Genomic DNA, 13,462 nt, shown 5'->3' on the forward strand with positions numbered 1-13,462 from the left:
ATAATTGGCATGATTAGTTGAGGATCAGTCAATTGAAAATTAGATAAACCTTTTTTTCTCAAAAAAGAAGAAGGAGATAAGCATTTAATTTTGTTTGTTAATGGTCTTAGATGAAAAAAGAGAGTGAGAAGTAGAGATGCAAGGCGTTATTTGTTATTAGACAGAAAACTTCGTCTGCCGCCATTTTAAATTGAGATAGGCATCTTTATCTGATAAAACCATTAAAATTCCATAAAAATATAATATCAACCTCTTTAGAAGTGACTTGAGTTTGGATATAGATAACGTTAATCGATGAAATTAAGAAACATTTTTTTTTTAAAATAGCATTTTTAGTATATTTGATTTTGATTAGAATTGAAGTATCAGTATGAATGTAATATAAGCTTCTAATTTCTAATATATAAGTGTCAATCCAGGTTAAAATTATTGTTTACCTAAGAATATTCAAGCAATATCCTAACATAATTCAACCGTTAACTTATAACTTAGTTATAGATGCATAATTATTATCAATTTTTATTACCTGTACGGCTGTACAGCCGTGCCATAAAAACTAAAATGGCATGATAGTATCCGTATTGTATGTTGTTTTCACTAATCTAAATCCCAACTAAGTAGAGATCAAAGCAATAAAAACTTAGGTGTTGCTTTTTTTTTTATTCAGCAAATAATTTCTTGGTTTGGCACTCGTATTCTCTGTACAAATACATGCGCAAGTTGGGCCTTGCGTATCCTAGGCAAAACCAGCTCACTTTCAATCAGTCCGAGATTAATAACCAAAACAACGAACCATATCATTTTTTTTCTATCTTCTTTTCCCATGTAATTTGATCAGATAATCATTTTGACCTCCATAAGACTGCAAAGGATGCTAACACAGATTACAAATGCGGAAACAAAAAATGTCAAGTACATCAAATAAAGCATGAAAAGAGGCTACTATTCCCACTTTTGCATGCAGTTAGTATGGCATTTGCATACAGTTGTTCAATTGAGCCTCTATAACTCTACCCAATAGTATGCACAGATAACATTCAAACTAGCTCACAAAAATTGAATAATGTTATACATTTCCCACCACCTGGGAAGAAAGATTTCTACCAGAGAGATAACTTATTATAGAAAAACCCATTTCGAACAAAAAAATCAAATGATTTACAAGGGGGACAGGATCACAACTAAAATCATCAGTTTTTCAAGTGATGATTTTAGTTGGTTTTTTCTACTGTATCTTGCTTGCTCTTTGTCCTCTTCATTTTTTTCTTGAAGCGTGATTTGGCCATTAGGGTCTGAACTGTATTTATGAAATTACCGACTGCCATCACAATAAGCAAGATCCCACAAACTATCGGCTATAAAATCAAACATAAAACAAAACATATTGAGAAAAGATATAAATCTTTGTTAAAAATACCAGTTAACCTTTTTTTTCTTAATTTGCCTGTTATGAGGTGATGTTATTAATTATTGCCATGGTTTTCATTCTGAATCACCCAGTAACAGTTAAGGTACAAGCCATCAATTTTTCCAATGCCTTATTAATGCTCAAAGATGCTTAGACATAAATTTGGGTCCACAATAGGGAAAAAAAAAAACAGCAAGGCAGTAGTGCTGGACCTGCTGGTATCATACTTCGTTGCGGATCATCTATGGTATCAGGAGGTATGGCATATTCAACTTCCAACCAAGATACTAAATAATAATTAAAGCATTAAAAATGATATAGATAACATGCCTGCCATTCAGGGATACCACTGTCTAAAGCTGTTTTGAGAAGTAACAACCCAACATATGCCTCAAATCCCTGAAAAAAAAGCAATTTCACAGTGGAGCTTAAATTTCTTTAGCATTAACTTGACAAAATCTGTGAGCGAACGCAAGACAAAATTTCTGACTCTTCATTTCTTCATTTTAATGAATCATAACTCAATTAGACAGGACCCACATGTTGCAAGAACATAGTTTGTTTTCAATATATTTTTCAAAACGTTCTTCAATAACTCTTCTGATATATTAGAAACAAAAATCTGGGTTCGTACCTGTAAAAGAAAGAGAAGGGGGCAAAGAAGCAGCAATTGACCTTCAACACCAGCTGTCTCTCCCCACACTACATCCATTCTTTTTGCCTACATAGATTGCATAATATGAAAAAAACGTAAGTAAATAAAGGTGTAAAAAGTTGTAGACTTAGTCGACAAATCAGATCTTAGGAGGGCTATTTTGGATACTTTGCCTGTTCATGATCATGATATAATATTTTATTTAATCTACTAAAGATTGGAGAAGTCAAGGGGGGTAAATGAGTACCTTGCCAAGAGCAATTCGAGTGTACAACCTCTGACGCTGGTACCTATTCTGGAGAAGCATTGCAAATCCTTGCATTATTGCCCAACCCAAAAATAGTTGCACCCCTTTCTACAATCGCAAAAAGTTGAAACAAATTAAAATTTACACGTAATATATAGTAGCCATGTACTTGGTAAAAGAAATAATAAATTAGCACATACCTGTTTGGTAGCACAATCAGGTTGCCCTTTTACCTCCCATGTCAGGCTCATAAGAGCCATTACCATTGCACAATAGTGATGGTATATCCACCTGAAGTAAACCATTTCAATGTTAAAATAATCTGAGATATGAAACATAGTATCTCTACTTATAAAAATGATTAAACTAATTCATTTACCAGCGACGAATGTCACTTCCATTTACTCTCAAAATGTTCTCTCGCAAAGCTAAGGTTGTGTAAAGGAACAACAGCCAAGCCTTTCAAAACATTAATGACAAAAGGCATTAGCGCCTCAGTATTATTCCGTCATAATAATTATGAAGGTAACAAATTTGTTAAGAAACATTTAGTATACCTGGTATAGTTGAACAGGCAAGGCTGGCATGCAGCCATCCCAAATCCAACCTCTCAGTAGAAGAATTAATGATGGGAATAGAAGAAACAAAAATGCTGTTCTATCCTGAAGAATGAGATAAATTAGGTCACTTCGGTAAATATTGAAATTGTGGGAATTTACTATCTTCTAATAAATGCTACCATGTATACCATTCAGAATTTCATACATACTTCATTAGTTCTGGTACATGCTCAATTAACAATGGAACAAATATAATTTATGCTCATTCCAAGGAATTTTGGTTATATCAACTAAACTAGGGAAAGCTGAACAGTTACGGAAGTCTTACCATACTACTTAGGATTTGTACCAGCGGAAATTTCAGTATATAAGCTGTTACTAAAATCTAGGTTATAGTTACCAAGTTCTGATCCATCATAAAAAACAAACAGAGAAACAAAAGAGACAGAAGAAGAATAAAACATACTTTGTAGCTATTGTATTCTTCCTTCACTTTAAGTTGCACCTCCTTGCGTGTTGCCCGAACATTGATGGGACCAAGGAACATCTTCAAAAATCGGCCTTATATCCCCAAAAAGAAAAAAGAAAAGAAAAAAGAGAGTGTAAATACATGAGTACATCAGAACACAACAAAAAACAAGACTCCAAAAAACGGAACGAGTGAAAATATATGAAAACCATGTGATTTGTTTGGAAGAAGCACTGCTGCATCTCCATCAGTGAGAATACACCTAGCCCGGTAGAGTTCCTCCTCAATCTGATTAATCAAATGTGACAAAAATAAAAAATAAAACAGATAAAAATTAAGGGGAGAGTGGAATTCAATTAAAATATTGCTATGACTTTTTTTGTCTTTGAAGTAGATGGTAAGCAAAGAAGCTAGATTTTTCTAACAATTTAATGTACATGAATTCAAGCTCATCCCAGTAAAGTCTGTTACTGATATTGTACCGATCTACGCCAGTTGAATCTCAAATAGGAACTGAATTGGTTTTTGGTTTCTAAACTACTTGCATGAACTGTTTAGTTGTTAATATCATGAAACATGGTGGATCAGTCTCTAGTGCGTGCATATCACAAATATATTACCAATTAATGACACATTTAGTGTATATACTACCATTCAGAATGTGTAAATCAGGTAAATTAGTTGCAGACATGATCAAGAACAAAAATAAAAAATGAAGATTTGAGAAGTAGCCATCATCCTTGTTTTTATTTAGCAAGGAACAAGACAATCTCGGAGATGCATGTCATCAGCCAAAACTATTCAATGTCCGATTAATTCTCTCCATAATTGCATTGTTGGTTTTGAATGGACTTAGAAAAAGAGTTTGAGGAATAGTCTATCTATATTGAATATGTGACACTCACTGAAGATTGGGACAGATTGTACATAACCAAGTGGCTTTAGCTCGTAAGATCCAGGACTTCATAGAACAATCCCAATCCCCAGAGACTTAGCAAATAAATCAGCAATCTCTACAAAAGCAAAAATCGAACCTTTTCTTTGAGTTTTGGATCAAGGCTACGATTTTTCTTAGAAACCGATTCGAGGCGCTTGAGATCGGAATCTATGGCGAGTGCCCGCTGGCGAACCGACTGCTCGTCGGCCCATGTGCGCGACATGAGCGCCGCCGCAGCGTCCTGGAGCTCCCGCGCTTGCTCGGCTGCCCGTACAGACTCCTCTAATAGCGAATCTTCAGTCGAGCTAGCATTCAATGAATCCCCCATTTCTGCACTTCCCTCTTGTCCCTGTCTTTGTCGTATACAAGACAGAGAAGGAGAAAGAGAAGGGTTTTCGCTTGAGGCTTTCTCTTAGCTCTCTTTTACTTCGTTTTTTCCAATGTAATTTTTTTTTTTTTTTAAGGAGGAGAAGAGGCGTAGGTGTACGGGGGAGATGATGTGGATTGTGGAGAGAAGGAGACGAACAGCGAAAGTCCTGGAGCAGGAAAGACTGCAGTATAGATACACTGTGGCAAATAGTATGAGCAGAAACATGTAAGAGATCCCTGTAAATTTACTTTAGTACCATAATGACAAATGAATTATTCGGGTTCGGTTTCGCGAGGTTAAAAATTTGTGCTTTGGAAATAATTCGGATACAATTTGGAAATGATTCGGAATTATCCAGATCAAAGATCTTAGTCCGCAAGAGACAAAAAGAAAACCAAAAAAAGTTTATGGGAAAAATTCGGAAAAAATCCACGAATAATTCGTAAAATTTGCGGATTATTCGAGTTTAATTCAGTCAAAGTTCGGTCAACTGAATAATTTGACGTTCGGTTTCAGCATAACCAAAAAAACAAATTATTTTAGTTTAATTCGGGTTTACTTCGCGAATCTTGTGACTATGTTTACTACCTGACTTTCGAGTCGTTTCATAGAAGTTATCCCTGTAAATTTACTATATACTACTTCACTTTCGAGTCGTTTCACAGAAGTTGTCCAGAGTTTCTTTCTTTGAAAAACTGGTAGCGGCTACCAGTAGAGAATTTTTCCAGAGTTTCTTTTGTTTTTTTGAAAAACTGGTAGCGGCTACCAGTAGAGAAGTTTTCCAGAGTTTCGAAGATGAATCTGACTCCAATTGAATCGGGGAGATCGTCCAAGCCTCCAACTTAAGAATTCGGATCCCCCCAGGTACCTGAGGTGCAGCAATTAAATCTGGAGCGTTGTTTTAACCTGGCATGAATCAAAACGAATCTTCTATAGTTTTCATAGGCACCGAATTGAGTTTGATCCGGATAAGAATAATCTGGATCCTCCGTTTATATATATTGCACCTCAGGTACCTGAGCGGAAACGGACTTGGTTAGCAAGTGGGTGACGTTCAGAGTTGTCTTTCGTTTTTTCTGAATTTTATTCATACGTATTTCAAAATATAAAAATTTTCCTCGATAGGTTTAGATTCGAACATGATTTCATATAAAATAGTAGCTTTGTTTCGAAAAGCTAATTGGTAACAATTAAAGATAAATTACTAATAATATATATTACAGTAAGAATAACATCTAAATATAATTTTCATTCAAAATTAGATCTAATATTTTTTACAATAATTTTTTTGGTTACAAAATATATACTATATTATCAAAATATTAATCACTAATTATGTCATAGTATTATATTGTTCACCAAAATATATATGTATATGATGTTTAATAAATCAATTTAAGAACACGGAGTACATTTATTGTGATTTAGGAATGTATACGGTCGGATACGAATAGATACATATAGTTAAAAATCTTATCATATCCTTATCCATTATAATTTTTTGGATACGGATCAATTAATTTAAGTAATTTTTCGAATTCAGATTCAAACGAAATCGGATAATATCCGATTCGTTTACACCCCTACATCAACCATTGCGATACCGAATTACCAGTATTTGTTGCATATTTGTTTCTCCTTTTAGAAAATACTATGTTCTATTGAAAACAAAATATTCGAACCTCGATTTTTTGTTCAGCCTTGCTGTTGGATTAGATGTCAGGTATATTAAAGCCACTTGTTTGAACTAAAATTATTAACACTGTGTTTTAAACAACTGTGCACACTCTCTGTATATATTTTATCGGAGTTCAATCAATAAATATTTACTAGTATTTTGTCCTTACCTTGCTACGTTTTCAAAATTCAAACAGAAAATACAAATAATAAAAACAAATCAGATCAAAAAATTCCATAGTTAATATTTATCTTTTTATAATTTTTCTTTATTTAACAATGAAATGAACTATTTTGTCTTTATCTCTCCATTAATTAGGAAAGTAATCGATATTTAGTGAGCAAATATGTTAATTACTTTGTTCTAATCAATGACATAAAAAAAATGTTATCAATTAATTGCTTTTATGACAACATTCATATGAAAAAATTGTAAAGAGAAAATCAGTGTAGCGAGTGTTCAGAGAACTAAATACAAACTTCAACATAATAAATGTCAATACATTGCCACATAAAAATCACAATTGTAGATTATTTTTTATCTTAACCATTTAAAATCCAATAAAATAAATCATAATTGTTAGCAGATTAGAACATCTGCATGCTTAACATAAGAAGAGTGATAATATACCTTGCACTCGCAAGCAATCAATTTAAGTAACATGGGAAAAATAAAAGAATATGCTAACAGTAAAAAAAAAAAATTGATCATGGATAGTGGAGATTGATCCACACTACGGATCATATATATATATTCTTAAAATTACTTTTATATTTTTTTAAATAGATAAAAATAACTGTCTTGAAATAATCTAGAATCTTTAGAGTGATTTTCTACTTTTGATAGCATAGAATATTTATATTTTCAAAGATTCTTACCTTTCTCTCTAAATATATATTTTTATATGGAGATTTCGTTGAATTGTTTACATTGAGAAGATATCGATTTATAATACGGAACCAATATAGCATAATATTGTAGCTTCACTCAATTATGAATATCATATGAAAGCTGTTCAATGTCTGTTCAGAACTGTCCAATTTGTTTCATAATTTATGTACTATACTTTAATATTTGTGCGTAATATTTTAATATTCATGCATCGGACATCTTGCTTTGATAAACAATGTATCAAATAAGATGTGATTTGAAATGATTAGATCACCAGTTTAATTGTTGATAAAATTAAATCTTTGATTTGACATCTTATCGACTAATAAGTGCTCAACTCATCAACCCTTCTAAAAAGAGAAGGATCCTGTGCCTGTTTTTTTTGGTGCGCGCGCGCGCCTTATCTCGATCAAAACTTGATGACGCATTCAAATAAGAAATTATTAATTTCATTGCATGTTTCGTGCTAGATCAAAAGGTATACAAATTAATGATATAAAATATATATTAATCACAATAAATGGTTAGTTTCGGGCTTAAAATTGATCTTCCACAAATCAAACTCTAAAATTTGTAAATTTATATTAATCATATTTTTAGAAGTAAAACAATATCAATGATTTAATATTTGGTGTAACATAATGCCACAAACTAGGCGTGAAAGTAGTGTGAATAATATCTGACCCGTATAGCCGTATTCGAAAAATTAGACATGGATATCCGATATCTGAATATCCGCATGGATATGAATACAGATATAATTTTAAATTTCAATTATATGTATTCAAATAGTAGATATATAACATATAGTTTAATATATATTACGAACAAATTATGTTATTCACCATTATAATTAGATAAATATTATGAATTTTGTTTAATTATATTGTTATATTTTTTTTTATAAATATCCAATTCAATCCGTATCCGTATAATATCCTGTCTGTATCTGAAAAATAAAAAAAAAATATGAATATATAGTTTTACCACTATAAGCTCCGTTTTCACCCCTGCCACAAACTCATCTTTTATTTATTTTTTAAATTTAAAATTTAAATATCGAATCAAAACCGATAAAGAATGAATGTTTCAAATTTTTATTACATTAAAGATGCATGTACGTAAACTTTTATTATTTTTAGACCTCATTCGATACTCGATTAAGTGATCAACACATAAATGTATTGAAATTAATTAATTAATTCATCGTAATTTAACTAGATTCTTTTCATTTTTTACCACCTAGTTTATTATAAATTTAACTGTTTAATTTTATGTATATGTATCTCTCATGAAATCAAATAAAAATAATTGTTTTAAGTTCGATATTTAAGTTTCAAAATTTTAAAATATAAATAAAAAATAAGTTTGTACAGCACTAATAAAAGCTTATATTTCGGAAACCTCCTCAAAATTACGACCATGATAAAACACTAGAAATATAAACATAACTTCGCAAAAAGTAATTGTAAGATTAGTATTGAGTTCTTCGCAAGTTCACCGTCTATTCGGACATTTTGGCCCCATCTGATGTGCACATGGAACAGAATTCGTATCCTCTGCGTTAACTCAAAAGGGAATCTTTTGAGTTAATGAATCTCCATCATCCGATTTGTTTCAAGATTCGTGCGGATTAGATCCGCACTAATATTGAAGAACCAATAAGTTATAAATAGAAATCAGATTGGATCCGTTTAAAATCAGACGGTTGAGATTCATTATCTTAAAAGAGAATCTTTTGAGTTAAAGCAGAGAATATGCATTCCATGGAACGATCCAGATAAGGACGTACTTTTCGAGGGAAGTAGGTACTGTCGCGAGTCGTGACACTGCCCGAATTTTTTATTAATAGAAATAAAATAAAAAAATATCGAAATTCGAGAGCACTGTTGATTATTTTTGAAAAATAGGTAGGATGGGTTGTGTCAACCCGTCCCACCGGACGGGTCTAATTAATCCGTCCCGGTTCCCTCCTTAATCACTTAACTTAATCAAATTCATTCGCGCAAAAAAAGAAAAAAAAAACCCGGACGGTACTACACAACCCGTCCCGGGTCAAAAAAAAAAAAAAAAAATTGTCGGACAGGTTAAGTAAGCCCGTCCCGGTCTAGGATCAAAAAAAAAAAAAAAAAGAAGAAAATCCGGACGGGTTAAGTAACCCCGTCCAGAATTTCAAAGATTATATTATATTATTTTTTGTTTTTTATATTATATTATATTATATTATATTATGATTTTATATATATTATATTTTTTGTTTTTTATATTATATTATTATATTAATATACTTATATAGAGGTTGACTAAGATCAAAGTGGTAGTTCCTGAGCTTTGGTGCTACCAATTCATTTTTTTAATTTTCAAAGTTCAAAACGTCAATCCGAACCGTTCAAGTTGTTATCCATATTAAATTGTGCTTGGAGACCAAATTTTACATTTTTCTGAATTTTTTTACTATTTATTAAGCCACTTTGAAAATTGCTGATCCAACGGTGGCTTAACAAAACAGTAAAATCAGAAGCCACCTTTGGATCAGCTGTTTTCAAAGTGGCTTAATAAATAGTAAAAAATTCAGAAAAATGTAAAATTTGGTCTCCAAGCACAATTTAATATGGAAAACAACTTGAACGGTTCGGATCGACGTTTTGAACTTTGAAAATTCAAAAATGAATTGGTAGCACCAAAGCTCAGGAACTGCCACTTTGATCTTAGCCAACCTCTACTTATATATATATATATATATTATATTATGAATAGAACTAGTTTAGTTGTGCTTAAGTTCACCAAAGTGTTTGGTGAGCTTAACTCCAAAACTTATTAAATCGGTTTCAAATGACGAATCCAAACCGTTAGAACCTGCCTATCTTGCGAGTGATGCATCTACATGTGAAAATTTTAAACGTTCGAATTAATTTAGTATAAAGTCAAGCGGTAAAAAAACGTTCAAAAAATAAATGCACTAAAATTAATTTATTAATCTTTTAATCTTGACCAATTGACTTTATACTAAATTAATTCAAATGTTTAAAATTTTCACATGTAGACGCATCACTCGCAAGATAGGCAGGTTCTAACGGTTTGGATTCGTCATTTGAAACCGATTTAATAAGTTTTGGAGTTAAGCTCACCAAACACTTTGGTGAACTTAAGCACAACTAAACTAGTTCTATTCATAATATAATATATATATATATAAGTATATTAATATAATAATATAATATAAAAAACAAAAAATATAATATATATAAAATCATAATATAATATAATATAATATAAAAAACAAAAAATAATATAATATAATAATATAATATAATATAATCTTTGAAATTCTGGAGGGGGTTACTTAACCCGTCCGGATTTTCTTCTTCTTTTTTTCTTTTTTTTGATCCTGGACCGGGACAGGCTTACTTAACCCGTCCGACAAATTTTTTTTTTTTTGACCCGGGACGGGTTGTGTAGTACCGTCCGGGTTTTTTTTTTCTTTTTTTTTTGAGCGAATGAATTTGATTAAGTTAAGTGATTAAGGAGGGAATCGGGACGGGTTAACACCACCCATCCTACCTATTTTTCGAAAATAATCAACAGTGCTCTCGAATTTCGATATATATTTTTTATTTCTATTAATAAAAAATTCGGGTGACACTACCGTCTTTAGTCTTTTTGCTTTTCTTTATTTGGAGTTAAAGTGGTTTTTTTCCTTTCTTTTTTTAGGTTAAAGTTCGTAGCCGTGGGCGAGTTGGGTTGCTAGAGCCTGTTCGGCGTGGAATAGGAACTGAAAATTACTGTTTATATAGAAGAAAAAAAATTAATCTGAGTGATTTTTTTTTCCCACGTGAATAGTAATACACCAAATATGATCTAATTTTGTTAGGACCTGTTCGGTGTCTTTAGACTCTGTTCGACATGTTACTGTTCACGTGAGAAAAAAAAATTCACTCAAACTGAATTTCTTTTTCTCACGTAAACAGTAATTTTCAGTTCCTATTCCTATTTTCAACAGGGAAACCGAACAGGTCCCTACAGTGGCAAGCGAGGAAGCTTTTTCCATCCTATTCTTTATTCTATTATGTTATTAAGAATGTAAAAAGGTTACGTCATAATCAAATACATAACAAATATAATTGTTATGTCGTTATCAGTGTTGCAAAATGCGGTATGCGGAAGGGCACCGCATACCGCATATACGGTATGCGGCCGCATATGCGGATTTTTATGCGGACTAATATATGCGGATTTTAAAATAAGAATTCATATATAATTTGTATCATTATATGCATAATCTCACAATAAAAATAAAAATAAAAATATAAATGTAAAATAGTGAATAGCTGTAGCCAACATATCAGTTATCACAGCATAATATAAACATAAATTTCATAGCATACAAATAACATAATACAAACATATCAAATAACATAAAATAACATAATACAAACATATCACAACACAATATATAAATTTCATAGTATACAAACATAATGTGTAAAAAAAAAAAAAAAAAAAAAACATAATGCGGTTCTATGCGGCCGAATATGCGGCCGCATATGCGGAACCGCATATTAGACCGCATATGCGGAACCGCATATAAGACCGCATATTAGACCGCATATGTTTTTTCCTATGCGGTTTCCAACCGCATACGCATATGCGCCGCATAGGACCGCATTTTGCAACACTGGTCGTTATCATGTTTATTTGTGTGTTGTGATTTTTTTAAAGAAAAATAACATAATATGCAGTATATAATATATAGTGTTATTAAAAATGTAAAAAGAATTTACGTCCTAATTAAATATATAACAAAATATAATTGTTGAGTCACGTACCGTGATTCATGTGTCGTTATCATATTTATTTGTGTAATGTGATATTTAAAAAAAAATAACATAATATGCAACTGACAGACATAACTAATACAAGTCATTATCGATATATTTCAATGCAAGCCTTTTATTTGTGTGATGTGATCTATCATTTATGTATCACCGAACAAAATGACATATATAGGCACTGCTACCTAAGTCTTTTATTAAAGCAAGTTTTTGCAAACTCCAACCTAGGCCATATTCTAGGTTGATATTTTATATTTAATGGGGGTCTGGAATATATTATTGATAGATTAGAGTTAAAATGCTTTATTGATTTTGTGCTCAATCATATCATAATATTATTATCTTTATTTTTTAAGTTTAAATAATTAATTCAAACCGTTCAACATAATCTTCATACTAAAATGTGTTTGAATAACAATTTTAAAAAATTTAGAATTTTTTTACTAACTATTTAGAGAGGTACAAAAAACACTATTTTTGAATGGTCCATAATATTGATTTTGTATCTATTTAAAAAAATAACAAAAAAAATATATAAAATTTTGTATTCAAGCACATTTAAATATGAAGATCATATTGAGCGGTTCAGATCTAGGGGTCCCTGGATTTTGAGTTTTAGTGGTGATCTATTAGTACTGATCGACTTTGCTCCTCTCTGGAAATTTTTTTTGCCCCCTTTGGATGTTTGATTTGTAATTCGGGATTAAATTTAGTGTTAAAATCAAAATATTTTTTTGAATCATGATTGGTAATATTAATTATAAGTTAGGGTATTGGAAAGTATAAGTCAAAATATTATTTTTTTATCGAGTACCCAATTAGTTAATGGATTTAAATCCGATAAGCTATTAAAACCCGATTCGATAATTTTTTGCGCCCCCCCCTCCACTCCATACGAAAATCCTGGATCCGCCCCTGTTCAGATCGATTGCTTAAACTTTGAAAATAGAGATAATAATGTTGTGGCATAATGGGATACAATAGAGCATTTTAACCCTATTCAATTTGATATCAGTAGTAGGACATTTCATATTAACTGAACAGATACTTCATATGAGATTTAAGTTTACATTTCATACAACTAGCTATATTATATATAGACGGGACAGAGTTAGAAAATAATATAAAGTGAGACCAAAAAAAAAAGACGTAATTGTATAATTATTTTAGACACAACCATATTTATATTTTATTTTATTTTTTGAAAAAAATAAAACAAAATAATATATATAAAAAAATTGATCTAAAAATAAACAACTACTTTCTCCTAAACTCATGTGGCTCCCACTGTCTTTAGGTGAAAAGCTACCCTCAATTATAAATTAAAGTGATCAACCAATATTCATACTATAAGGAGAAGATCTTACACTCTCAAATTCAAGTGATCAGCATCCAGAAACAAATTATTCGGCGAG

General features: G+C 31.3%; 1 protein-coding gene across 1 annotated transcript; it reads right to left on the minus strand.

Annotated features, from left to right (window-relative positions):
* Positions 1-924: 924 nt before the first annotated feature.
* Positions 925-4,788, minus strand: LOC144556611 (uncharacterized). The gene is made up of 10 exons (XM_078304991.1): positions 4,374-4,788; positions 3,549-3,627; positions 3,337-3,431; positions 2,868-2,972; positions 2,690-2,769; positions 2,511-2,601; positions 2,311-2,418; positions 2,043-2,129; positions 1,739-1,807; positions 925-1,355 (listed from the first exon to the last, which is right to left on the minus strand). The coding sequence occupies exons 1-10, from the start codon at positions 4,602-4,604 to the stop codon at positions 1,212-1,214; spliced, it is 1,089 nt and encodes a 362-aa protein (XP_078161117.1). The 5' UTR covers positions 4,605-4,788; the 3' UTR covers positions 925-1,211.
* Between the last annotated feature and the right edge of the window lie 8,674 nt (positions 4,789-13,462).

Source organism: Carex rostrata, chromosome 7 (genome assembly GCF_964058835.1).
Source record: "Carex rostrata chromosome 7, lpCarRost1.2, whole genome shotgun sequence".
NCBI lineage: Eukaryota > Viridiplantae > Streptophyta > Magnoliopsida > Poales > Cyperaceae > Carex > Carex rostrata.